This window comes from Acomys russatus, chromosome 16 (genome assembly GCF_903995435.1).
Source record: "Acomys russatus chromosome 16, mAcoRus1.1, whole genome shotgun sequence".
Classification (NCBI taxonomy): Eukaryota; Metazoa; Chordata; class Mammalia; order Rodentia; family Muridae; genus Acomys; species Acomys russatus.
Window position 1 is genome coordinate 21,365,703 of NC_067152.1, and position 27,698 is coordinate 21,393,400.

The 27,698-nt window shown below is 53.2% G+C and overlaps 1 protein-coding gene across 1 annotated transcript; it reads left to right on the forward strand.

Moving 5' to 3' along the window:
* Nucleotides 1–9,152: 9,152 nt before the first annotated feature.
* Ppp1r9b (protein phosphatase 1 regulatory subunit 9B) lies at nucleotides 9,153–25,002 on the forward strand. Its single transcript, XM_051158350.1, has 10 exons — nucleotides 9,153–10,587; nucleotides 14,150–14,282; nucleotides 15,561–15,681; nucleotides 17,878–17,982; nucleotides 19,079–19,214; nucleotides 19,711–19,863; nucleotides 19,946–19,999; nucleotides 22,633–22,862; nucleotides 23,127–23,223; nucleotides 23,407–25,002. The coding sequence occupies exons 1-10, from the start codon at nucleotides 9,220–9,222 to the stop codon at nucleotides 23,458–23,460; spliced, it is 2,451 nt and encodes an 816-aa protein (XP_051014307.1). The 5' UTR covers nucleotides 9,153–9,219; the 3' UTR covers nucleotides 23,461–25,002.
* Nucleotides 25,003–27,698: the final 2,696 nt, after the last annotated feature.

Genomic DNA, 27,698 nt, shown 5'->3' on the forward strand with positions numbered 1-27,698 from the left:
GATACCCTATGAGCATATACAGTGGGAGGAGGTCCCCCTCAGTCACAGTCATAGGGGAGGGAAGTAAGGGGAAAGCAGGAGGGAGGGATGAATGGGAGGATACAAGGGATGGGATAACAATTGAGATGTAATATGAATGAATTAATAAAAAAGAAGAAAAAAAAAAAAAAAAGAGGCATCCCCTTAACTGTTAACAAGTGAGTACCAGTTACCCTCCTGAAAGGAACCTGGAAAAGAAAGATGGAAGAACCATGCATCCTGATGTCTCAGTTGAGTCTCTGAATAAACCAACTCTTCCTTCCTGTTTGTTTGCGGTTTGTTGTTTTATTTTTATTTTATTTTATTTTTAAGATTTTTATTTATTATGTATACAGTGCTCTGTCTATATGTACCCCTGCAGGCCAGAAGAAGGCATCAGATCACATTATAGATGGTTCTGAGCCACCATGTGATTGCTGGGAATTGAACTCAGGACCTCTGGAAGAGCAGTCAGTGCTCTTAACCTCTGAGCCATCTCTCCAGCCCCTGTTGGTTTTTTTGTTTTGTTTTGGTTTTTTTGCTTGTTTTTTTGTTTTTTGAGACAAGGTTTCTCTGTGTTAGCCTTGGCTGTCCTAGACTCGCTTTGTAGACCAGGCTGGCCTCGAACTCACAGCGATCTGCCTGCCTCTGCCTCCCGAGTGCTGGGATTAAAGGTGTGCGCCACCACGCCCGGCATGTTGTTTTATTTTTGATACAGCATCTCACTATGTAGCTCTAGCTGTCCTGAAACTCAGTATGAAGACCAGTCTGACCTCAAACTCATAGAGATCCTCCTGCCTCTGCCTCCTGAGTGTCTGGGATTAAAAGCATGTGCCACCACCTCCAGGCTTCAAAGATTTCTTTCTTTGTTTTTTTTGTTTTCAGTTTTTTTGAGACAGGGTTCCTCTGTGTAGCCTTGGCTGTCCTGAACTCACTTTGTAGACCAGGCTGGCCTCGAACTCACAGCGATCTGCCTGCCTCTGCCTCCCGAGTGCTGGGATTAAAGGTGTGCGCCACCACCACCCCTTGCATGGGCTTTTTATAGCGTTCATCCAAAGCAACTATAGGGTAGCTAAGGATATCGACTGAAGAGGTTTGTCCAGAGAAAACCCAGATGGACAATGAGCCCAGTAAATGTGCTTTACCTTAGTCAAGGCATGTGCATTACAGTGAGTAGTGCGTCACATGCAGCAGCCTGGCAAAATAAGAAGTCCCGGGTGAGAATGTAGCCCTCTGGTAAAGCACCTACCTGGGTTTGATGCCCAACACTGCAAAACAGCAGGTGAAAACTCCAACAGAGAGGCTGGTTCAGTTAATGGATCGCTTCCCTTGTAAGCATGAAGACCCGAGTTCAAGCCCCGGGGCTCACATTTTTGTTTGTTTAAAGCAGGAGCGGGGAGGGGAAGTTAGCATGGTAGCACACGCTTGTAATCCAAAACTGGGGAGGTGGAGACTTCTTGGGAATTCACTGACCAGTAAGTTAATCCAGCCTAAGTGATAAGCTTCAGGCCAGTGAGAGACCCTATCTCAGAAGTAGACAGCCTCGGCAGGGGTAGCGCTGAGCTTGTCCTCTGGCCTCTATATGAGTACACATACCCATCATGTACTCACACATACAAATAAAAGAAAGGGTAGCAGCTGGGCATAGTGATACACCCCTTTAACCCCAGTCCAGGAGGGAAGTGGAGGCACAGCACTGTGAATTTTTGGCAAACCTAGTCTAGATAGTTCCAAGTAAGCCAGGGCTACACAGTGAGCTCTTGTTTTAAAAACAAGTATAGCATATGTTGGCAAGAGTTGCTGGTAAGGAGGCTAGAGAGATGGCTCAGCAGTTAAGAGGACTGACTGCTCTTCCAAAGGACCCGGGGTTCAATTCCCAGCAGCCACATGGCTGCTCACAACTGTCTGTAACTCCAGGATTTGACACCCTCACAGAGACATACATGCAGGCAAAACATCAATGTACATAAAATAAAAATAAATAAATGATTAAAAAAAAAAAAAAAGAAGCCGGGCGTGGTGGCGCACGCCTTTAATCCCAGCACTCGGGAGGCAGAGGCAGGCGGATCGCTGTGAGTTCGAGGCCAGCCTGGTCTACAAAGCGAGTCCAGGACAGCCAAGGCTACATAGAGAAACCCTGTCTTGAAAAAAAAAAAAAAAAAAAAAAGAGTGGCTAGTAAGAGGATTCTCCAGCTATAGAGAACATCTTGGCAGTTACAGCCAAGGTCAAAGTTCATCACCCAAGACCTGACTTTCTTCTTCTAGATAGACATCCTGAATGGGTTCAGCTAAAATCCCAGGATGTTCATTGCAACCCTGCTTAGAGCAGGAAAAAAAAAAAAAAAAAAAAAAAAAAAAAAAAAAAACCAAAAAACAAAAAACCCGAGATGCCACCCAACCCCTGTCAGTAGGCGAGTTTTGGCAATGGCTACATTGTGGCTTATTCACATGACAAAATGATAAACAGAAATTAAAATGAACCAACCACAGCCATGAGTACACATAGGGACCCACTGTCAAAAATCTTGGGTGGTGAAGATACAAATGACGCATACAGCACTGCTATTGTTACATGGGCTGTAAAGACTCAGGGAGCTCCACTGTTTCATGAATATGTAAATGCACGGGAAAGAGGTGAAAGTATGGGCTGACACCTACCACAATTTATGGAAACCCCAGCAAAACAAGCCAAAACAAGTCCAAAACAAGGACAAATTCTGTATGAAGCTTACATAAGGTACCTAGAGGACTCAAATTCACACAAGTAGAGTGGTGGTTGCCAGGGACAGCAGCGGGAGGGAACAGGGAGTCACTGTCACTGCGCTTGGAGATGGTTTAGGTTGGAGAAGATGGGTGGAAAACACGTTTGCAGTTTGGTGTTGGATTTGGTGGGGCTGGTTTGTTTTGTTTGAAACAAGAGTCGATTACTGGCCTGGAGCTAGCTGGCCTCCCCAGCCCTGGGATCACAGCATGGGCCACCACACTTGCCTTAATTTTCACTTGAGTTCTAGGGATGGGATTCAGGTCCTCAGGCTGGCACCGCAAGTACCTTACCGACTGAGTCATCTCCCCAGCCCCCCAAATTATTATTTATATGGATAAACTTGAAGCAAAAATGACCCAATACTGGCATTCGTAAGTTCTGCTTTGATGCAGTTCTCTGAACTCTCCTTATTTTCTATGGGGAAAAAAAAAATCAAACTAAAAGTTAAAAAATAAATAAATAAAAAGAAAAAATATTAGAAAATTGAGTTCCTTGAAGAATTGCCCCCACAGTACCAAGATCGCTTACAGGTTTCCATTCTCTACCTGGCTCTCTAGGCTACTTGAAGACTGAACCTGTGCCGGGTTCGTGGGAGGCCAGCAGAGGCTGGTGGAGCCAGTCAGGCAGGAGATGATGGGCAAGGCCTATGGGAGAAGGTGACTCTGAAAGCTGTCTCTTCCTCCCACAAGGTTCAAAAAGCAGATAAAAAAATAGTAGCCATCAAAAACTTAGAAATGTGAGTTCTTAGCCATTGGAGCAGGCAATAGAAACTTTGATTTGCTGATAACAAATATATCACCCAATCTTTCTTTTTATGTTTTTATTTTTTATTATTATTTTTTTTAATGTGTAGTCCCAGGCTGGCCTCGAACTCCTGTTTCTCCTGCCTCTGCCTCCTTCAGCAAATCCTACCAGTGTGCGCCACCACAACCAGCTCGCCCAATCTTTCTTGTTACTTCTTTTCCTTTGACCTCTCTGCATGTCTCTAGATCTCCCATGGCTACAACGGCCTTGTTGCAAAATACATATTTACAGGCTCCTCTAAGCCCAGCTAAATATAGGCTTTCCTTTAAAGCAACTGAGGATCTGGAAAAAATCTTTGCTGTGTCCTATTCCTCCTTCCCCTACTTCCCCAAAACACACACACACACACACACACACACACACACACACACTCATGCCTCCCTAGTCTCTAAGAAGCACGTGAACTTTACAAGGTGCGCTAGGGTACAGTGTTGAGACTGATGAGAAGAAAGCCAGCAGCCAGGGAAAATAAAATAAAAATAAAAATGGCATTAGCAATCTCCCAGCTGGGGGAAGAAGGACCTCACAGTTGCTCTTCCTGCAGTGCAAGGAGACACTTGAGGCAGGAATAAAAGACCCTTCGGGAAGTTCAGAAGGAAGGTCACCTTCAAACAATGATCTTAGAGCAGAGCCGCAGCTAAGAGATATAACTTAACCTAGCATGCTTGAGGCCCTGGGACCAATCTCTACCACAGCAACCAGAAATGCTTCAGAGAGATGTGGAGGAGCCATGGGCAGAAATGCTTATACACCAGAATTGCACATAATGGACCCTGAAAAGCAGCAGAGGCTTCTGTTCTCTTATGAAAATAGACTCAAGAGCTGTAGACGCCGGTGCTCATTCTCAGCCACATACCTGCCCACACTCTCGCATGTGCAGCCCCCAAGACATGCTCCAAGACACGTGCAGTCGGTCGGTGACAGCCTACACTCCGAGCTCGCACCTCGGCAACTCCTCGAGGTTGATGTATTGTCTCCAAGCTTACAAGTGAAGAACTCTGGCAAAGTGGAGCTTGGAAGTGGCAGCTTGGGGGTAGGGGTGGGGGTAGAGGGGAGGTCCTAAACAAAAATGGTCTGACTTGAAAGCCCTGTTCTATTCTGTGCCACATGGGAAGTAGGAGTCACCCAGGACCTTCCATAGTTAGAAGACTTCAGACATTCAGGTTGAGCGTGTTAGGAACCGAGGGATCGGAAATAACTAGCCCAAGGTCATGGAGCAAGTGGGAGGGGCTAGGACTCCGTTCAGACCTGTGGAGCCTTAGCTAGGTCTCTGAAACTGTACAGGCCACTGCTCACACCTTCCTAGTCCTTGTGACTAGGTTACCCAAGGCCCTCTAACGTCCTGAGGCACTGCCAAGCTGGGGCTGAGCTCTCCTCTTAGGAAGGGTGGGTACACCATCATACCCTCCTTGGATCCCAGAAGTAGTTCAAAGGCCCTGGCCAACTAAGGAGAGGTACCAGGGTGAGCATTATTGACTAACCATAGAACAGCCAAAGAGCAGGGTCTGAATCAGCTTCTTCTCTAAAGACAGTGGCTGGGGGTGGGGGTGGGGGTGGGGTGATGGAATGGAAACTACTTTGAGAAGGCCCAGGACTGGGGAGAGCAGCCAGCCTTGGCACCCAGCCCATGCCTGAGCCCAGGATACTGAAGGCTGGGGACTTATCACACATCAGACTCTCCTCGCCCATCTTCATCACCATCTTTGCTGTTACACCTGGCATTTAAAGCCAGCAAGCCTCCAGGCACATGTCAAAGAGCGCCTTCCCCAGAGGGCCCTCATCAGACGGGGTGTGAGAAAACAAGGGCTTGACCAGGAGTGAGGGAGGATTATCACTGCCCCGCTGCAGTTTCTACCACTTAGGCATTGCTGGGAAAGTTCTTCCTTCTTCTACAGCTGGTCATAGCATGGCAGCTGCTGGGCACTCTCCCAGGCCTCAGTTTATCCCCCCTCAGAGCACAAAAGTGATATATGACTTCTGCAAGGTCACACAGACAGCTAAGACCTTGAACTACGCCACACAAAGGAATGGAAAGGAAAATCTTTTTTTTTTTTTTTTTTTTTTCCGAGACAGGGTTTCTCTGTGTAGCCTTGACTATCCTGGACTCGCTTTGTAGACCAGGCTGGCCTCAAACTCACAGCGATCTGCTTGTCTCTGCCTCCCGAGGGCTGGGCGTGTGCCACCACCGCCCAGCAGATCGTCTATCTTAAGACCACCAGGATCTCTGTGAGTTTGAGGCCAGCCTGGTCTACAAAGTGAGTCCAGGACAGTCAAGGCTACACAGAGAAACCTGTCTCAAAAAAAAAAAAAAAAAAAAAAAAAACCAACCAACCAAACAAAAGACCACCAGGTACACTGGCTACTATGTCAACCTTTTTTTCTCCACACAGAATCCCTGGGGAGACCAAAACTTTTCAATTATCCCCGGGGATGCTAAACAGGCGGGACTAGGTGAACATTATGGCCTGAGGAATGAAAGTTTACCTCAGACAGGTAGGGACAGGATGGAGGAGGTGACACCCTGTGCCCCACCCATCTCTTAGGCAGATTGTTTAGTGCCTGACTCCAAGGAAAGAGTGATGGTAAAATAGTTATCACTCACTTCAGAAATTCCAGCTCCGTGGACGCTCAGCCATCTAGAAGCGCATGAAATAATAATTTCTACTCATTAGCTACAGCCACCGAAGCTTTGTGTTCGCTTTACTCTCTCACACCCCAGAACCCTTATAAAGGAGTTTTATTCTGAGAAATCACTGGACAAGGAGACCTGAGGGTACCTCTAAGTCCAGTTCATCGTAAATTTCTGCCAAAGGATGTTGGAGGGGGTGGGGGGGCAGGGAGAAACTAACAGCCGGTTCTCAACTCCTCCTCCCTCCTGGCCAGGAGTGTAGGCACAGACCCCTTGGGCTGGGACCAGTTAAGATGACTCACCACAAAGGGTGTGGGAGATTCTGGGCAGAACACCCAGGGGCCTGGGCCCTCCCCCAATCCACACTGGAGCTCTAAGAACACTGCTGAATTCCCAACTGGCAATGAGGTGAACAGAAGGGCATTGCCCAACCATCACAGTGGGAGCTGGGGATATAGCACAGTTTTTAGAATGCTTGCCTAGCATTAGAGCCTGGGGAAGCAGGCGCCTAAGCCTGGGAGTCCAGGAGGTGGAGGCACTTGGATCAGAAAAGTTCAAGGTCATCCTTGGCTACGTGGCTAGTTCAAAGCCAGCACAGATCCTTTCTCAAAATAAATAAAATAAAATAAACCAACCAACCAACTAACCAACCGCCACAGTCGGGTGAGGGTGGAGGGCTCAAGCTCCAGACTTGAATTTGGGAACAAGTTCTAAAGCTTGTTCAGGAAAGAGGGCTTCTTGACCCCGGAGAGGTCCCCAAGTGCAGAACTGGGGTAGGGGGCATCTGAAAGCCTGAGGTCTAGGTTCATCTGCAGCTCCGGAGAGCCAAAAATCTTCCCCCTCTTGGCAGGCTACTCTAGGGAGCCAGTCCAGTGGTTCTTGGCTCCTCCCCATCTCAATCTTCAGGGTTCCCAGGCGGTTTCCCCAAGCCCCATTCCCTCCCCCCGCCCCGATGCACTGAGCTCTTTTGCACGTGCTATGGGTTAGTGTCCCACAAAAACCCACACACCGAGAATGGAAGGGTAGGAGGGTTCCCTCCACCAGCTCAGCCAGCCCAGCCGGGAGAGAGTAGGAAAACGGGAAGAGGAGGAAGAGGATGGAGGGGAGGAGGGCGGGGGAGGAGGCAGAGGCCGCAGGAAGGCCTGAGATGCAGGAAGCAGCTGGGGAGATGGGGGGGGGGGGGAGGCTTTGTGCCTGAGTTGTTCCCTGGGTCCTAGTGTCCTCACGATTCATCAATTGCTGGGATCTACGGACTGGAGCGACACATCTAGACCTGACTATTGGAAGGATCCTCTCTGCTAGCTTCCAGGCTACCCGGGAAGGATAAAAAGGGCAACACCAGGCCCCTTGCTGTGTATGTGAGGAATGAGGGAGCTCTAAAGAAGCTGACTTTTTAAGAAGGGATTTGTAGAGGACACACACACACACACACACACACACACACACACACACACACGAGAGAGAGAGAGAGAGAGAGAGAGAGAGAGAGAGAGAGAGAGAGAGACAGAGACAGAGAGACAGAGAGAGACAGAGACAGAGAGACAGACACAGAGAGACAGACACAGACAGACAGACAGACAGAGATAGAGACAGAGACCCAAGATAAAACTTTGGCCCTAGGCCACTAGAATCATTCCTTCCAACCTCCCCCAATTCCTTTCCAACCCTTGCTGTTTGAGAGAGAGAAGTCTCTGGCAGATTATAAAGGCCAAGATACCACACGCCCCCACCCCACCCCCCAAGCCTGGAAAAAGAGTGGGCAGGTGAAGACCACCTTAAGACTTCAAAGGCAAAAGGCAGCTTTGGTAATCTGCCATTTGGGTGATGTGTGCCCCCCCAGCCCCACCCCGTCCCTCCCCGCACCCCCCCACCCCCGCCCCATCCCTTTCTTCTGTTTCTTCACACCACAGGACCGTAAGTATTGCTGGGCCAAAGTTTTACATCCTGAAAGGCGCAGAAAAATTCCCTTTGGGGAGTTGTTAAAATGCAGAATCCCAGGTCCTGCCTCTGAAATTCCCCTTCACCCAAGTTTGGGAGGAAGCCAGAACTGTGTGGCTTTGACCTAGCACCCAACGGGGGTTTTGATGCTGATAACCCTGAATAACTCTAAGGACCAGTAAGAAAATGACTCGGGCCACAGAACCCTACAGTTTGTGGGAGAAGCCCAGCTTGGCTCCCTGGCCCCAGGGTTAAATGAGGGTACGCCTATGAGGGTTGTGAAAGGCTGCCGAGTTTTGGATGGGAGTGTTGAAGAAGAATAGCCAAGGTCCGAGGAGCTGGGGAAGGCGGTCCTCTAACTGTGACTAGGAGAGACAAGGCGACAGGGTGGAAGGGAAGGGGAGGGATCACAGGCTCCGGCCCCGGAAATCCGATCCCTTTAGGACCCAGTGGTGCCAGTCCCCCAGCGGCGGCGGCTAGAAGGGCAGCCGCTCGGTCTCCGGCAGCGGCGGTTCGGGCAGAGCTAGAGAAAGACTGTGGCTCGGGGCACGGGGGGGAGGGAGGGAGGGAGGGAGGCGCGGCGGAGCGGCCCGGGTCAGCGGAGCAGCCACGGGCGCGGAGATGCCGGGCACCCCGAGAGCCAAGGCCCCCGGCCGGAGTAGGGGGCGCCCGCGCGGCCAGCCCCTCTGACACCGCCTCGGAGGATGTGAGCCGGGCCGCGGTCGCTCCTTCGCGGGCTGGGCGCGCGGTCCCAGCGGCTCCAGCCTTCCTCCGCTTCTTAATTTGGGTGGGGGCGACGGCACCAGGCCGCTAGGGCTTTTGAAGGGGCCTGTCTGTCTTTGGCAGCTTGGTTGGGGGAGGCGATCGACACAGGGCGCTTGGAGATTTTTTTTTTTTAAAGCAGGGTTAACTGTTTTTTGGCAGCTTGGTTTCTGGGGGACGCTATAGAAGGCCTTTAGGGATTTCTTTCTTTGGGGGAGAAGGGGGCGGTGGTCCCGACTTGGCCAGCCGCCTGCTGGAGGGGGGCAGCGGGGTGCGGGGGGATGCTAACCCGGCTCCCCCCATCATGATGAAGACGGAGCCTCGGGGGCCCGGGGGTCCCCTCCGGAGCGCCTCCCCGCACCGCAGCGCCTACGAAGCGGGCATCCAGGCATTAAAACCTCCCGATGCGCCCGGGCCGGACGAGGCACCCAAGGCGGCCCACCATAAGAAATATGGCTCCAACGTCCACCGTATCAAAAGTATGTTCCTGCAGATGGGCACCACCGCGGGGCCGCCGGGCGAGGCGGGCGGCGGCGCAGGCATGGCCGAGGCCCCACGGGCGTCCGATCGTGCCGTGCGTCTGTCCCTGCCGCGGGCTAGCAGCCTGAACGAGAACGTGGACCACAGCGCTCTGCTCAAGCTGGGCACCAGTGTGTCGGAGCGCGTGAGCCGCTTCGACTCCAAGCCCGCGCCCTCGGCGCAGCCCGCTCCACCGCCGCACCCGCCGTCCCGGCTGCAGGAGACGCGGAAGCTGTTCGAACGGAGCGTCCCCGCGGCCTCGGGTGGCGACAAGGAGGCCGCGGCGCGACGGCTGCTGAGGCAGGAGCGCGCCGGCCTGCAGGACCGGAAGCTGGACGTCGTGGTGCGCTTTAACGGCAGCACCGAGGCGCTGGACAAGCTGGATGCTGACGCCGTGTCGCCGACGGTCAGCCAGCTCAGTGCGGTCTTCGAGAAAGCCGACTCGAGGACCGGCCTTCACCGTGCGCCTGGGCCTCCCCGGGCCGCGGGGGCGCCCCAGGTCAACTCGAAGCTAGTCAGTAAGCGGTCCCGGGTCTTCCAGCCACCGCCACCGCCTCCCGCCCCGTCGGGAGATGCTTCGACCGAGAAGGAGCGTGGCCCCGGAGGGCAGCAGCCCCCACAGCACCGAGTGGCCCCAGCCCGACCGCCGCCTAAGCCTCGGGAGGTGCGTAAGATCAAGCCTGTGGAGGTTGAAGAAAGTGGGGAGTCTGAGGCTGAGTCGGCTCCCGGGGAAGTGATACAGGCCGAGGTGACCGTCCATGCAGCCTTGGAGAATGGCAGCACCTCGGCCACCGCAGCCAGCCCTGCTCCCGAGGAGCCCAAGGCCGAAGTGGTCCCTGAGGAGGAGGTAGCTACCGTGGCGACGCAGGAGAGGGGGGTGGACAATGGCCGGGCCCTGGACGTGGCACCTGAAGAGGTGGATGAGTCCAAGAAGGAGGACTTCTCGGAAGCGGACTTGGTGGATGTGAGCGCCTACAGTGGACTAGGGGAGGACTCTGGGGGCAGTGCCCTGGAGGAGGACGATGAAGAAGATGAAGAGGACGGTGAGCCCCCCTATGAGCCAGAGTCAGGGTGTGTGGAGATTCCCGGGCTCTCAGAGGAAGAGGACCCGGCCCCGAGCCGAAAGATCCATTTCAGCACCGCACCGATCCAAGTGAGTGACACCCCCTCCTTTGCTCCCCCCCCTCCCGCGCTACCCCTGCCACGTGCAAGTGGTCGCCCCCGCCCAGACATCCGTGTTTGGCAGGCTGAGTCAGCCCCTGCCACCCAGCCGGGTTCCCAGAAGTTCCCACAATGAAGGAGGCGTGGGGAACTTCCAGCTGTTTGTCAGAGTAGGAAGGTTTTCAGGTCTGTGTGTTTGTGAAGGTGGCCTGCTGCGACCTGCCTTCAGGTTCTTAGTCCCGCCCAGCATCCCTCGGGGTCCCACGCCTACTCTGGGACACCTGCTCGCTCTTCCTCCACCCCCCCCCCCAAACATTCTTTCTTCCAGAGACTGCCAGAGGCTGGGACTTGGCTGGCCTGAAGGGGTGTGGGATATTGTTCCTACACATGCCCCACTGTCAGGAAGAGAAAGGTGGGGAGCTTAAGGGACACTTCCTGCTTCTGGATGTGTGAGCCTGGCTCTGTGTGTGTGTGTGGGGGGCGGGGGGCAGAGAGCTAGGGACTTCCCAAAACAAAGATACAGAGGACTGCAGCTTCTCTTCCCTGTCAGTACTAGGACCGGGTTTGCAGAAGTGAAAGAAGGAAGCAGACTGAGCAATGAGCTGGGCCATGCCATGTGACTGGGGCTGGGGAAACGACTCTACACCTTAGGGTCCATGCTGGGGCAGCTTCCCGCATCCAGGGTTGCACAGGAAAGGGGCCTCTTACATGGCTCTTGAAGGAGTAGGCCTTCTGCAGGCCCTACAGGAAGAGGGCTGTTGGTCTGGAAGTTTCCCCTAAAGGCTCCTGGCAGACTTACATGCCTATAGCTTTGGGAATCCTGTCCATATTCTCTGAGTACTTTAAAAGAGGATGGGGGACTTGCTTTGGGGGGCGGGTGGTTTCAGCCCCTCTTTCTCTCCCACCTCTACTGGTGATTGGTTTGTGAACCTGCCCCTCAGTGCTTTGAGATCTGAGTAGTGGTGGTTGAGAAAAGGTGTCCCCTGGGGAGAATTAAGACCAGGAGACCACTCCCATTTCCCCATTGCCCTGAGAGCTCAGCTGGTACATCCAGCTTTGGTGGTCTTTTCTTTGCTCTCCAAGCACCTGGCCTGTCCCAGTGGATGTGGACAACCCTGCCCCTCCCACCCCTCCCCAGCCAAACCCCATGTGTTTGCTTGCAGTTTCCATAGCTACTCCTGGACAGCAAGGCTGCCCCAGTTTTTCTCACCCTCCTCTTCCTCCCTTCTCCCAGGCCAGCAGAGGTCTAAAAGGTCAAGGGTGGCCAGCCTCCATGCCTGGGGTTTTGGAAGACTCCTCCATGCCCTGTTCCCTGTGAAGGCAGTGGGATCCAGGAAGGAGTGGAGGATGTTGGGAGGCTGTCAGAGGTGGTTGGCCCATTGTCATGGTTTTGTTTTTGTTTTTTAAAAAGCAGCTCATATGCTCTCTATGCTCTCATAGAGAGGGAGTGTGGTCTGGGCCCTCTGTCTGTATCTGACGCCTTACCCTGATTTTTTTTTTTTTTTTTTTGGTAAAAAATAGCACATGATTTGGAGCAGTGCTCCAGACTCCCTGGTGACTCTGAAGCAAGCTGGCCACTAGCGTGAGAGCCAAGGCTGTGAGTGTGGAGACTCTTTGAGTATTTGACTTTTGGCCTTACTGGGGCTTACCTCCTCCCACCCTGGCCGAGGGCCCCAGGCTTTTCTACAGGGTCACTGCTGCACTGATTCTGAACCCAGGGTACTCTGCCCCTCCCACCCCACCCCCAACTCCCCGACCCAATTGTCAGCATTATGGAGGTGGTATCTGTTCAGGGCAGAGAATACAATTCCAAACTGTCAGCTGAGGAGATAGCTGAGCCCAGGGCCTTCTGACAGGAGGAGTGACTGTTTGGGCTGAGGCCTCTGAGCCTGAAACCTGCCTGAGCTTCCCACAGCAGGCGGGATACAAAAGGTGGACAGGCCGTAGAGAGAAGACAAGGGCCAGATCAGGCCTCAGGAGTGTTTTGGAAGTCCTCAGTGGAGTGTGTGTGTGATGGGAAGTGGGACAAGGCCAATTTGCTGATCCAGACTTATGCCACTGGTTGTCCTAAAGCTTGGGGCACTTCTGCAATGGCAACTAAGTCACTAGTTACTCACCTACTGCAACCCTTCTGGACTCTGGTGCCACCTTGCCCTACGCCTGCCTAACCAACCCCTCAAGACCTTGGGTAATAGATTATATGTGGAATCCAGCTGGCCAGATGTTGGAGAAGAGGAGATACTGGCCACTGCACAGTATCTGGATGAGCATTAAGGGCCTGACCCTGAACGTCTGATACCGTATAGTTAAGGGCATTGAGCTAAGTGAACACATAAAACGCCCGCTGTGCTCCTGGCTGGTCCAAAAATCCTCTCTACCTTCCACCAAGGCAGCATAACCTCTGTGCTTAGACTAGAGGTTTGGGATGACATTCAGCAAGCACCAACCAAAGCTGGAACACAGGAGTAACCCTGCTTACCAGGGTGCCCATAAATCTGTTCCTGGAGCAGAGGGGGCCCTGGCATGGGTCCTGCTGGAGACAATGTCTTCCTCTGGTTCCTTCTGGCCCACCCAGCTGATAGAGCTGCCTCTACCCCTTCAAGTGATGCCAACCTGTCACACCCAGCAGTAAAGCCAAGGGGTGGGGGCATGCTGTAGTCTCCCGGATGATGCTTACATCTGCCTTTCAGACGTTTCCTGGGTCTAACATTAGGTACCCATCAAGCCCTGTCTCCCCTTCACTGGTCCTATGAAGAGCTCAGAGTTAGACAGAAGGAGAGAGATATCAGAGGGGCACGGCATACAGTGCAAGGGCAGAGAGACTGCCGCTTCCCATGATCCTTGGTTCCTTTAGGGCACCAGTCTTGGAACCTATGCCTGGCTCTTCTGTGGACAGGGGTATTGCTCTTCGGGGACACATTTCTGGCATGTGGGAGGGCTGTAGGGGCTCGGCTTTCTCTTCTACTCCTACTACCTGAGGCCTACCTGGGAGTGAAGGGCCTTCCCTTCCCTGTGGAAGTAGACGGTCCTCTCCACTTCCTCCCCACACCCTTATGGCCCGTCCACTCTAGTAGCTGGGTAGGGAAGGGTCCTGGTGCCTCTGCCTCTTTCCTCCTTCCCTCCTCCTCCCATCCCCCTCCCCATCTGGCATCCTCTAGTGTCTCCTCCATCCTCTCTCCCCTCCTCCTCTTCCTGTCTTCTGCTCAGCCCGTTCTTCCTCTATGTATGGCTGTGTCTTTGTGTCCACCTCCAGCTGTTCGGTTCTTAGGTCTCATCTCTTTCTTTCTCTCCATCCCAGTATTGGAAATTCCCTAACCTTTCAGTGTCCCCAGGAGTGTTCCCCTCCTCCCAGTTCCACACAGACTATACCATGTGCAGTGGATCTTTTGCTTTCTTGCCCCTGGGCACTAGGACTAGGAAGCCCCTTTGCTGAAAGCTAGATCCCTTGTGAGATTGGTATAGGAGAAGGGCCTCTGGCAGGAAGGACGTAGGGCCTCCTCCCACCAGCTGTGCTCGTGCCCTCCTATGGGCCTCTGAGAGCTGCTCCTCCCCAGGTATTCAGCACCTACTCCAACGAGGACTATGACCGACGCAATGAGGATGTGGATCCCATGGCAGCCTCTGCGGAATACGAGCTAGAAAAGCGTGTGGAGAGGTTGGAGCTGTTTCCCGTGGAGCTGGAGAAGGGTGAGAGGCCAAGCCAATCTAAGGGGCACACTGGGGTCTTCTGTGGGGGCTAGCCTCTGTCCTGCCACCCTTATATAGGTACCCACACGCTGGACTTCTTGACTCCAGCCCCTACTCGCCTTTGTTGGCATTCCTTATCAGCACTCACAGCTTCTGGTGGCTCCAGTATATTGCCAAGGAGTGGTACTTGGTGGACACATCTAACTTCTGTGTCTGTGACCCTGGCCCTCTGGGAGGCACAGGGACAAGTAAAAGTAGGCAGTTCCTCTATGTCAGCCTTATGTTCCATCCTAAGTGCTGGGAGGAAAGAGGCTGCATTTGATAGAGCCTCGCCACGCTAAAAGATTCTCAAGGAAGCGATGTCTGGGCTGAGCTCTGAAGAGGAGCCATTTGGAAAGGGAGAGGTGCATCCAGCATAAGATGGGGCCTGGAGAGATGGCTTAGTGGTTAAGAGCACTGGCTGCTCTTCCAAAGGTCCTGAGTTCAATTCCCAGCTTCCACAGGGCAGCTCACAACTGTCTGTAACTCTAGTTCCAGGGAATTTGACACTCCTGGACATACAAGCAGAACATCCAGCATAGGATGCGTGTGTGACCAGGGTAGCACGCACCATGGCGAGTGCACGGTCACCTCTGAGAGGGGTTGGGATCTGTTGTAGGGACTGGGAAAGCCATTCTAGAAAGATGGCAGTGGCACTCAGGGTCAACAATAGCGTAGTGAAAGTGGGTGCACCGGGCAGGAACAACCAACAGTGCCTGGTGGTTACTTGACTTAGTGGAACCCAGAACTAGGAGAGAGGACTCTGCATGCTTCCCAGGCCTGGCATCTAGTGAATGAGGTTCCTGTTCTCAGGGAGTGTTGACGGGGAAGGTCATGTGTGTGGATGCTAGAGGTCTGTGGGGCAAAGTGGGTATCCATGTTTGGCCAGTGAAGCTCTGGGCATAGAAGAGACTAATTAAGAGAGACCAAAAGGCTTAAGGCTAAGTCCTAGCTCAGTCTCCATCTCAGCCATGGGCCTTTATCTGTATACACAATAGTCTGCCACACCCCAGCCATCCTCACACACCCTGCTGCCTGTGAGCTCATTGGATAGCACAAAGGCCAGGGATAACCCATCTGAGTTAGCCTGGCAAGAGGGAAGTGGGTTGAACCATGGTTCTCTCCTCGTCACAATGACTCCTAAGCTTGGGAACTACTTCCGGAAGGAAGCTGTTCCTTGGATTGTGGATGGGGTAGAGGATCGCTGCCAGCCATGGCTTCTCCCCTTCTGCCTCACAGACTCTGAGGGCCTGGGCATCAGCATCATTGGCATGGGGGCCGGAGCCGACATGGGCCTGGAGAAGCTGGGCATCTTCGTCAAGACTGTGACTGAGGGTGGCGCAGCCCATCGGGATGGCAGGTACCACTCTCATTGCGCTCCCTTCCCCAAGTCTCTTCAGCAGTTCTCACCTGGGATGGGTGCGGGGTTGGGGGTGGGGGCATGCCTCTGGGAGGCCTGTGTGTGTGCTGTGTATCTTTGGATGTTCAAGGAGCACCGCTGTGCAGGTGCTGTGCCAGGCTTTGGGGTGACAGCCGTGAACAGATGGAAGCCCTCCCCAGGGCCCCACACATTCTGCGGGGGGCGGGGTGTGAAGCTAGGCTGTACCTAGTACGGTGTGTACTGGGCTAGGGTGCGTGTTGTCTCTAATAGGAAGAACACGGGCTGCGTGTCTGGAATAAGACTTTGCATTTCTTTCCCTTAACAAATACTGAGGGCCTGACTCTCATTGGGTGAGTGCCAGGCCCTGGCAGTTAGTGTGTAGAGGGCCTTGCCCTCAGAAAACAAGCAGTGTATTAAAAGTAGACAGATACCAGACTGAACAAACAAACTGGCTGAATGGAGAAGACTCTATGAAGGCACAAAGTGGAGGGCCTGGCCACTCTGACGGGTGGGCTTCTTGGAGGAAGTAATGTTGAAAATGAGAGCTGAAGGCCAAGCAGGACCTAGCAAGGCCAAGCGAGTGTATAAAAGGTTTCTTGTAGCCAGGTGTAGTCGCGCATGTGTTTAATTGCAGCATTCCAGAGGCAGAGGCAGGAAGGTCTTTGAGTTCCAGGCCAGCCAGGGCTACATTTTCAAGATCCTATCTTGAAAAATCAAAAAATAAAGATAAAAGGTTCCTTGGATCTCAGGGCTTCATGCATTCAAGGCCAGCCCTCTACCAGCTGAACTATGTTTCCCAGCCTGAGTGGAAGGGGTTCTAAGTCTGGAGACCAATGGCAGGAATTGTAGATGGCAGAGATCAGGTGTGCATAGGGTTAGGCTAATTGTGGCCGCGCTCTGGAGCTGAGGTTGCTCATTGTATGTGCATAAGTGTGTGTGTGTGTGTGTGTGTGTGTGTGTATACCTGTGTGGACCGTCTGTGGCCAGAGGCCTGGGGTTCCATAAGACGGAAGGATCTTTTTTTTTTTTTTTTTTTTGGTTTTTCGAGACAGGGTTTCTCTGTGTAGCCTTGGCCATCCTGGCCTCACTTTGTAGACCAGGCTGGCCTCGAACTCACAGCAATCCACCTGCCTCTGCCTCCCGAGTACTGGGATTAAAGGCATGCGCCACCACGCCCGGCCCAGACAGAAGGATGTTAAAGGCCACTAGAGGCCTGGCATCCACACCCTTCTCTGTCAGATCTTCTGTTGTGTGTGCTACAGGAGGAAGGAGTGGGAAGTGCTGTGAGGCTTTCCCTCAGGAAAGCTGTGAAGGGTTGACACCCACATCCCCCTCCATGTGACAGGGATGAGTGGTGAGGGCTGGGTTACAGAAGGGTCATGTTGTGAGAAGCTTGGGAGCCCTGAGTTGGAGGGCTTGTGCCTGCTGGGGCATAGGTGGTGTGAGGCAACAGGAACAGACAGGATGGCTCCTTCCTGCCACCTACTTCCCTCTCCAGAGATTGGCCACTGTTGCCTGCTCGCTAGCAAAGCAGGCATGTGAGCATCATGGGCTGATCCCCCCCTTTGCCCCGAGAATGTGGACTGTAAGGGAGAAAATGGTTTACATCAGGCATCCTCTCCACTGCTGCTTGAAGCTTTGAGAAGCTCAAAACCTCCCGGGAGGTGGAAGTGGAGGAGGAAGACGGTGCCCAAGTCTTCACCCATCTTCTGCATCCCCTTGCAGGCTAGGCTACCACCCCATCTTCCTCTTCTCTGTGGGCACTGGGACACCCCTACAGCTGGACTGTCTTGTGGCTGTGGATTGGTGTGTGTGTGTGTGTGTGTGTGTGTGTGTGTGTGTGCGCGCGCGCGCACAAGGGGGGGCATGCTTGGGTCTCAGGCATTTGGGAGGAGATTGGGGTGGTAGCACATGTCATGTGTAGAAATGAGCTCTGAGCATGTCGCATCACCCTGTTGAGTGTGTGACTGAAGAGACAAGAGTATGATTGTTACAGGAAGCGTGTCACCTTTCCCGGTCCTGGGTAACTGCATCTGTATCGCCTGGCTCTCTCTGTTCCCACGTATTTTATCCTGGAACCCTGGGATTGAGCCTCGAGTTTCCGGTGGGCAGAGTCCACCTTTAACCCAGCTCCTGTTCCCCGCATGACCCCCTAACAAATGTCACTTTCCCTAGGATCCAAGTGAACGATCTACTGGTGGAGGTGGATGGAACAAGCCTAGTGGGAGTGACCCAGAGCTTCGCGGCCTCTGTGCTCAGGAACACCAAGGGCCGAGTGCGGTGAGAGCCCAGAAAGGGACCAGGCAGGAAGCTAGTCCTCTCAGGGCACCAGTTCCCTGCCTGAGGGAGTTGCAGCCCCTGCCCCAGGCCTGCCTTCCCATCCCTGGATCCCTGGCTACTGCTAACCACTGGGACTCAGGCTCCCAGGCTCAGGTCCCTCCATGCTTGCCTCTCGGCTCGTTCTCTGCCTCACCTGTTGAAAAGCCAAGATGTCTGCTAACCACACTAGGCTCCCCCACCCAGAGCTTTAGCTTCCCTCCGGTCCACCCCATGACCTGTTGGGAAGGCTGCTCCACTGGGTTGAATAGGACACTTGGGGACCACTCCCTGCCCCACTTCTAGAGGGGGCACTGCCCCCAGGAAAGGGTGCTGGAGAGAAACAGGATGTGGGTGTCTGGGGGAGGAGGAGCTAGCGCCTGGAAGTCCCACTGTTTCCTCTCCATACTAATCTGCAATTGTCATCATCCTGCCCCTTCCTGACCAGGGGCTTGGAGCACACCCAAAACACACCTCTGTGATCCATTCTGTATCCCCCAGGGTGGCTCACTTTGGCCACTCCCCATGCTTTCTTTCTTTTTTTTTTTTTTAAGGTTTATTTAATGTATATGAGAGCTTTACCTGCATGTATACATGTATACTTGGATGCCAGAAGAGGGCATTAGATCACTTCGTAGATGGTTGTGAGCCACTATGTGGTTACTGGGAATTGAACTCAGGACCTCTGGAAGAGCAAGCAGCTCTCTTAACCACTGAGCTATCTTTTTGGTGCTGCTGTTTTCTCTTTGGTGGGAAAAGCTCCTATGCTGAGAGTCCCTGAGGTCAAGTTCCTTGTAGCCCAGCCCAAAGTTTGGCTGACATCCCCTTCCCACAGCTGGGCCAGGAAGGCTAGCAGCTCTTCCTGCCTCTCCTGGTAGGCAGTTCTGTGAGAGCCCCAGTTCCCCTATTCATTAGTAATTCCACGGCCTCTCTCAGTTCACCTCCCCTGGGAGGGCCTAGGTTTGGAGGGAGGGAATACCACAAGGACGGCAGTGGCATTCCCAGCTGTAGACAGGCTGGGATGACGCCAGGATGACAGATGACTCTGGTGTCCCTGCAGGTTCATGATTGGCCGGGAGAGGCCTGGAGAACAGAGTGAAGTGGCCCAGCTAATTCAGCAGACCTTGGAGCAGGAGAGATGGCAGCGGGAGATGATGGAGCAGAGATACGCCCAGTATGGAGAGGATGACGAGGAGGTAGGGGCATGACTGCCCTCTGGTGGCTAGGTGAAGCAGCGCAGCCATTTGACTCGTACTTTTTCCAGGCCTGCTTTAAAAAAACAAAAAAACAAACAAACAAACAAAAAACCCAGACCCCCCGGGGATCTTATGGTCAGAGAGAGAGAGAAGTGGACCCTCCCCTCAAAGAACCCCAGGCAAAAAACAGGAGTCCCACTCTCTGTCTTCAGAGAGGTTCCCTGTAACTAGAAGGAAAACACAGTCTCCTCAGTCCTTATTCTGAGGGCAGGGTAGAAATCTAGGGAACCTGATTTCAGGAGAGGGATGGGTCCTTAAGGAAGCCATGTTATAGGGAAAGCAGTACAGGAAGTTTCTTCAGTCTTACAGTGTGTCTGTCCTAGCCTTGGAGACTCCCCTGGCTAGCTCCTAGTCCGGCATGAGTGTCATGGTGCTGGTCTCCAGCCTAGAGGTTGCTCAGGGAGGTGGAGTAGACACTGCCTGCATCCCTCCACAGACAGGGGAGTACGCCACCGATGAGGATGAAGAACTGAGCCCCACGTTCCCAGGGGGTGAAATGGCCATCGAGGTGTTCGAACTAGCGGAGAATGAGGATGCGCTATCCCCCGTGGAGATGGAGCCTGAAAAGCTGGTGCACAAGTTCAAGGAGGTTGGAGGAGGGGCCCTGGGGCAGTGGGTGGAGGTCAGCGGGGAGCTGGCCCTGGGAGCTGAGTGCCACCCTATGTCTGCAGCTCCAGATCAAGCATGCTGTCACGGAAGCAGAAATCCAGCAGCTGAAGCGGAAGGTGAGGGTGTGCGTGCACATGTGCGTGTGGGTGCATGGTGAAGAGCTGGGCTGAGGGCTGGAGGAAGGAGTCCCTGCGCGCGCATCACACACACACACACACCACAACATGCCACCATGGGCTACTGTGAGGCCAGGGATATCAGGATTAAGAGCCCAAGGGCTCTGGCCCATCTGTTCCCCTATTCACTCATTGGGTCTTCATCCCCTTGTATGCAAGGTGTGGTATAAAAGCAGTGGCAACATCATAGAGCTATGGTGAGAAACCAGGGAGGAGATACGTGGAAATCTGCAGCCTGTACAGGGTTGGTGCTCAGTCAAAAGCCAGAGTGTCAACAGCCCTGTGTCTCAACACACATCCATTCTGCACAGGCCCAGGGATAAGATAGAGGGGGTTTTTGTTTTGTTTTTTTAAAGTACACACACAGAGGTGCACATAGTGACACATGCCAGCCTAATTCCACAGACCCATTCACTCTGATACCTACATACTCTGTCTGCACAGACATGCTTCTCTTTAAGACTTTTTTGTTGTTCGTTTGTTTTTTGAGACAGGGTTTCTCTATGTAGCCTTGGCTGTTCTGGACTTGCTTTGTAGACCAGGCTGGCCTCGAACTCACAGAGATCCGCCTGCCACTACCTCCTGAGTGCTGGGATTAAAGGCGTGCACCACTGCCTCGCTTCTTTAAGGCTTTTTTTTTTTTTTTTTTTTTTTAATGTGCATTGGTGTTTTGCCTGTATGTATGTCTGTATGAGGGTGTCATATCTTGGAGTTATAGACAGTTATGAGCTGCCATGTGGGTGCTGGGAATTGAACCCGGGTCCCTTGGAAGAGCAGGCAGTGCTCTTAACCACTGAGCCAACTCTTCAGCCCCCAGATATGCTTTTCAGACTCCTGTGATCGATGCTGCCAGGGGTATTGACCTGAACAAGTAGACCCATTCCGCCCTTGAGGTCACAGAAACACATGAACATGACCAGTGTTCAGGCTGCCTAGCCTAGGAAGAGTGTCATTTTTCACCTCGGCCAGCAGCACACACATTGGTGCTAACAGCACCAGCTGGTGACACACATGGCTACTGTACATGCATACCAGATGCTTACAAGCACATTGGGTACCCACACACCCCAGGCGTCGTAGACACACAGACTTCTATATATTGAAGGAGTCCCAACTCCCACGGGGTTTCTGGGGTAGTAGGAGAAACCGCTCTCCAGGGGCCATGAAGATGCAGTGCCACAGCCATGCGTGTGTTCTCTCCCACATAGAGGGAGGAGGGCAGAGGATGGGTGTCTGGGCAGAGCAAGGAGCTCTCGGTGGGAGCTTGCAGGCTGACTTTGGGAGGAGGCCTGCCAGGGCATGACTCCTGTGGGGAGAGGAGAGAGGCAGCTGGACGGTGGGGAAGCTAGAAATGGCATGGTATTGACCTCACCCCTCCACGAACTGTAGCCTTGGTGCTACAGGCATGGAGCTGTGGGCCCTGGAGTTCCTTTGGAAGTTTACCATGTAGGAAATGGGAGGGTCTGAGGGTGAGGACTCAGATATGGATAAACTGGTTAGAGGCCCCGTGTAGAGCTTGTCAGGGTGAGTCAGAGTACAGGCCAAGGGTGGGAAGGAGGGGCAAGTGAGACTGCATTTTTTGAGGGTATTTTCGGGCCATGAGGCAGAGGGTGGGTCACAGGTGGTTTGGGCTTCAGAAAGCAAAGAGGCATTCAGTTGACAGACATCTAAGGCGACTTCTGGACAGCTAACGCCACTTTAGGCACAGTTTTGAGCAAAAGCAGAGTTGATCCCTGTGCTTGTGTGTCTCAGGGTCTGCACCCCCATTGACTTGTTACTACCTGATCGGCTCTGTAGGAGAAGGGTTACGGAGCCCCTAGATCAGGAAAGGCCCCCATCCAGTTCGGGGCTGGGGGGTGCTGCCCTACTAAAGTCCCAGCAGGCTTCTCTGGAAAGTGATACACAGTAGGTGTACAAAGGAAGGTAGATGGGGCATTCCTGGCAATGGAACAGTACCAGCAAAGGCCCTGTGGCGAGGCTGAGGGTCTGCAGCAAAGCCTGAGTCACCAAGGCTTCATGAGGTGTTCACAGCAAGTAAGATAGGACAAGCAGGAACTGGGAACGGAGTACTGGGACTGCTGCGAGGCCCTCACCAGGCAGGAAAGCAGGGTTCAAAAGGGGGAGGGTGCCATTTGGGTGTGCTGCCTGTGAAAAGCTGGGGCGGTAGGGCTTGAAATCAGGTGCAAGATCTGCCAGGAGCTTGGGGATTTGGGGCTCCACAGCAGAGAGGTGGTGTGGAAGGTGTGATAAGGAGAGAAACACAGGCAGAGCTAGGGAATACAGGTCACCTGGAAGCTGGGAGGGGACTCTCCTGAGACAGACTGCAAACCAGGCCTGCTGCAGAGCTGCCCTGAGGCATGGCACTCCCATCTTCTGGATAAGGCACGAGTTTCTAACCAGTGATTCATGGGTGCCTGCTGCCCCCCCTGGGAGAACTCTAAGGTCAACTTTAGAGAGTTGGTAGTGGGGGTAAGGGGTGCCAGTAAGCTCTGCAGGCACAGGAATCCCTAGAGACCCATGGGCTCCAAGCTCACTCCAGTCCCCTCCAACCCAGGGCTGCTCTTTCCTCACAGTTGCAGAGTCTGGAGCAGGAGAAAGGGCGCTGGCGGGTGGAGAAGGCCCAGCTGGAGCAGAGCGTGGAGGAGAATAAGGAGCGCATGGAGAAGCTGGAGGGCTACTGGGGTGAGGCCCAGAGCCTGTGCCAGGCTGTGGATGAGCACCTGCGGGAGACTCAGGCCCAGTATCAGGCCCTGGAACGCAAGTACAGCAAGGCCAAACGTCTCATCAAGGACTACCAGCAAAAGTACGTGTCAGGAGCTTTGGGGTCTGGGCCCAGGCAGGGAGAGAGGTCTTGAGTGGTAGTCCCTGCCCCAGCGTTCCTCCAGCTAAGTAGGGAGACATGAGCACAGAAGTTAGAGGGTGCCATGGGGGGGTGGGGAGGGGTTACCTGGACCGGAATGGCTGACTACCAGATCCAGGTCCTAGAGGCCTTGGGAAAACCTGCTTCTCCCTAGACCGAAGCCACCCCCACACCCTAACCCACCATCTGTTCCTTGCCTGTCTCCAGGGAGATCGAGTTCCTGAAAAAAGAGACTGCCCAGCGTCGGGTACTGGAAGAGTCGGAGCTGGCTAGGAAGGAGGAAATGGACAAACTTCTAGACAAGGTAGAGAGCCGGGACTGCCCTGGGCAGCCACAGAGGGGGCAGCATGGAAGCCAGAATCTAGCACTCTGCTGACGTTCCGGAAGGACTGTTGCTTGCTCGAACTCGAGGTCACAGCCTGGTGTGGGGGTGAGTAATCCATGCCCAGTGGCCAGGCTGACGTCCAACCTCTCTTTGGTTTTCTAGATCTCAGAACTGGAAGGAAACCTGCAAACACTGAGGAATTCCAATTCTACTTAACAGGAATCACTCCTCGAGCGGACAATAATAATCCCCTCCCATTATCCTCGCCCCCTGTCCTCACTCCCCACCCTACCCCTCCCAGCCTGGGGACAGGTGCCCCGACTTCCCCTACTCCTCCACCCCACCTTCCCCAGCTTCAGGGACCAGAGGGCCCATATTACAGGCCCCCTTAGGGTGGCCAGGGCAGACAGCGATGGCTGGAAGAGTGGCCTCCTTGTCCTGTGGCGCTGAGGCACAGAGGTCAAGAGAAGTGGAGAGCTGGCCTGGGTGGTGGATGGACACAAGGACCTGCAGACCAAACTGCCAGACTTTACAACCTCCAGCCTGTGTCTCTGGACTGGAGTGGAGCTGGGGTTCTCCCAGCATCTCACCACTTGGAGGCTGCTCCCTGCCCGTGGGGTCCACGTGGGCCCTGGGCCTCTTGACTTGAGATTCTCCATCCTTGGCCCTTTCTTCTTCCCTCTCTCATCGTGCTGTCTGTTGCATTCTGGCCTCCCGCTTGGAGGGGTTGCCTCAACATCTCCCACCCCTGCTCCCCATCCCAGGAGGGATAGAGCCCACCCTTGAGCCAGAGGCTGGGCCTGGGCCTGCACTGATTTCTCACGAATCCTTCAGGGGGGGAAGGAGAGATGGGAGTAGGGAGAGGGGTGAGTCCAGAACACCTGGAATCCAGCCCCCCTTTCCTAGGAAGGGCACCAGCCCTCAACTTCTCCTTGTGCCTCCCCTCTCCCAGGTGCCAAATAGCCATAGCCACCTCCTGGAACTGTCCTGAGGCCACTCAGGTTCAAGTTTCCTTGGTCTAGCCTAGGAATGCCAGGAGAAGGAGGTCAGCTTAGGGGTGTGCCTGCAGAGCTCCCACTGGGGAGCTAGGCCCTGCCCAGGGCCACACCTGGAAGCCTTGTTTTAACATCAAAGAGACTCAGCCTCCCCTCCACTCCCCCTACTGTTTTCCAATGTTTTCACTGGAGGGCCAAACTTTACTACTCATCTTTTTGGAGACCAGGGCTGCTTGCTGTCAGCCTGCTTTCTAAGTGAAATTGACTCAGTTTCCCCACTTTGACCCCAAATTGGGGCTTGGACCAAGGGAGGTGAGACCCCCTCAGGTACCCTCCCCTCTCAAAATCCATCTCATTTTACCACTTCCACGTACCACCCTTGCCCCAAGCCTAGGTTTTTGTTCATTTTTAAAGACAACCCAATTCTATCCTTCTCGGCTTCTCCTGCTCCCCTGTAAATAGACCATACCATCAATCAGTATTTCTTGCCCCCCCCCTTCCGCCCCCATCCATGCCCCAACTCCCCGGAAAGAGCTGGCTGTCATAGTGCCCGGCCCCTTGCACTTCACCCAGGCAGATGGAGGGGGCGGAGCCGGGTGGGCGGGCCCTCGATGCACTTCCGGTTTTGACCGGCAGCGCTCCTGCCCCGCCCTTGGAGGAACCCCGTCTCTGTATATACTATATATATGTATGTATTGTTCCTGGTTTTGTACGGACCATGCCCTCTGTCAGGTCGTCCCCATAAAAGCAGCCCCGAGAGCCTTGCTGCTTGGTTTCTTGATGCGCTGGTGGGGGGAGGGGAAGAGATGCCAGAAATTCCCTCCTTTTCCTAATTTTATGCAGGATGGGCGGGGGGGGGGGGTGTCTTAATGGTATTCAGTTCTCCAACTCCGGTCTTAGCTAACTCACTTGTCACCATTGCTCAGTTTTTGTGAGGTCTCTAAACAGTTTTTTCAGGTCTGCCTTTTCTGAGGTCTTTAAGCCAGAGGACGGACTGAATACAGCAAAAGCAACTCCCCTGCCCTGAGACCCCACAGGTCTATCGAGTAACAGGAGGACCAAAGATTTCCTGGGGTGACCTAGGAGATAACTTGTCAGTTGTCCCCCATGTCAAAGAGAATGCTGACCCTCAGCTGGCATGAGAGGCCTCATACAGTCACAGGTAGCTCTCAGTTCCAGGGACAGGTTTTGGTGAATCCCAAAAGTCAATGCAATGAGACTTGTGCAGCACACAGCACAGCCTTTTCTTGTACAGATACTTGGAGGAAAGTCTTGTGCTTCAGTAGTTTGGACTACTGAAGAGGTGTGGCCTCATCTTCCCTCCTCCTGATAGGAAACAAAAGTCTCAGTCTTTAGGCTCTGGTCAGTTTGGTTAGACCCTGACCACACCAGAGATAAGAGGTCTCTTCAAGAATTCCACTAGCGATGTAACAAGAATAAATTAAAAAAAAAAAAAAAAAAAAGAATTCCACTAGCAGCCCCTGAGGTAGCCACCCCCTAGTGCCTAGTTCTGATACAGAACTTGTTCCCGTCCCCCTAAATAGTGACTTCCCTGCTAACTGTCCTCAAAACTATTGTGTACCTCAGGGCCATGTAAGGCCTGTCTAGGTCTGACACCTACCTTAAGAGTCATCAGAAGGGGCTGGAGAGATAGCTCAGCGGTTAAGAGCACTGACTGCTCTTCCAGCGTGCCTGAGTTCAATCCCCAGCAACCACATGGCAGCTCACAACTGTCTGTAGCTTCAGGATCCAACCCCTCCACACAACATACATGCAGGCAAAACACAAATGCACATAAAATTTAAAAAGCAATTAATCAGAAAACTAGCAACAGTGGTGGTCTCTTGGGGGGGCATTTCCTCTGATCAGATCATCCTTGTAACACCAGGCGCTGGGGTGGGTAGGGGGAGGGATCCCATGACAACAGCTTTCCAAAGCACGAAATCTCAGGTCATCACGCCTAGGTTAGAAGTCCCTGAACCACTAAGCCACCATGTCCCCTCTCAGAAAACCTTGTCAAGAAATGATGCAGCTGGAGCTTCCTGGGTGGGGGAGAGGAATGTGGAGGTGTGGTCAGAGCTTCTAGGCTGACAGGACAAGCATCTAGAGTGGAAGATCTGTGGCCCATATCTACCCCATGTACTATGTGAGGAGGAGAGCTTTCCTAGAGTTGCAAGGGATGGTTAAGTAGCACACATGTTTAAACCGGGTGGTGGTGGCACATGCTTTTAATCCCAGCAGTCAGGAGGCAGAGGCAGGTGGATCACTATGAGTTCAAGCAAGTCAAGGGCAGCCAAGGCTACACAGAGGAATCCTGTCTTGGGGGGCGGGGGGAAAGCACACATAATTAAGTATGAGTTGAATGACTAGGGACCTTGTGTATGGCTTCTTGGGGAGTTTTTCAGGCCTGAGCAGTGGCTTACCCATGAAATATGGCCGTTTGTGGGGTGGGGTGGGGGTGTCTGTCTGTGGTGTGGGCAGATTGTTGAGGTGTGTCATCTTAACTTTCCAAACTCCTCCACTGCCATCATGAGTTGTGGGAACTTGAAGAGATCTGCCATAACCCCAACATTTGCTGCAGAGGAGGGCTATCAGATGGAGTTCCCCTCTGCCCAGCTCTCAGCACCTTAGGCCTGATTAGGAAAAGAGTTCCATTCTAACACACAACACACACACACCTCCCACAAAGACCCTAGAGCAGCAGGTCTCAATCTGTGGGTCTTGACTCGCCTCACGGGGATCACCTGAGACCATCAGAAAACACAGATTCATAGCAGTATGATTCACAACTAGCAAAATCACAGTTGTGAAGCAGCAAGAAAAACACAACACGAGGAGCTGGAGAGATGGCTCAGAGGTTAAGAGCACCGACTGCTCTTCCAAAAGTCATGAGTTCAATTCCCAGCAACCACATGGTGGCTTACAACCATCTCTTCTGGCCTACAGGCAGAATGCTGTATACATAATAAATAAATAAATCTTAATAAAAAAAAAAAACCAGCATGAACTGTATTAAAGGTCAAAGCATGAAGAAGGTTGACTGCGCTAGAGAGCCGCCTGCACAGGTGGTCACCAGGGACACCATCTCCTCTATAGAAGCTTACAGCCTAACCAGACTTTAAGCAGATTCTGAATGGACTCAGAGGTCCTCCAGCTCTGGGATACTGTGTCCTCACTCACTCACAGTTCTAGGAAACTCCCGGCTCAACATGCTGCTGCCCACAGGCCCTTGGCAGTCTCCCATTCTCCTGAGCCATGAGGAAGGAGTACTCTAATTCTCCAGACCCTATGACTGTCACTAAGTGCTGGCCTTTCTCCAAGGTCACCACTTGCTCCTGGACCAAACCATTTTCTTTTTGAGTCTCCCGGCCTGTGAATCTTAGAGGATGAGAGAAAACCCTTGAAACCCCTATCTTACAGGTTTATTGGAAGAGTAATGTGAAAGAATCCAAGAAGTAC

Bases quoted from the DNA above. Each gene is read 5' to 3' on its own strand.
- Ppp1r9b (XM_051158350.1), top strand. From the start codon at position 9,220: ATGATGAAGACGGAGCCTCGGGGGCCCGGGGGTCCCCTCCGGAGCGCC. The intron at 19,864-19,945 runs GTTGGAGGAGGG...CTATGTCTGCAG, and splicing joins TGGTGCACAAGTTCAAGGAG to CTCCAGATCAAGCATGCTGT. The intron at 23,224-23,406 runs GTAGAGAGCCGG...TTGGTTTTCTAG, and splicing joins TGGACAAACTTCTAGACAAG to ATCTCAGAACTGGAAGGAAA.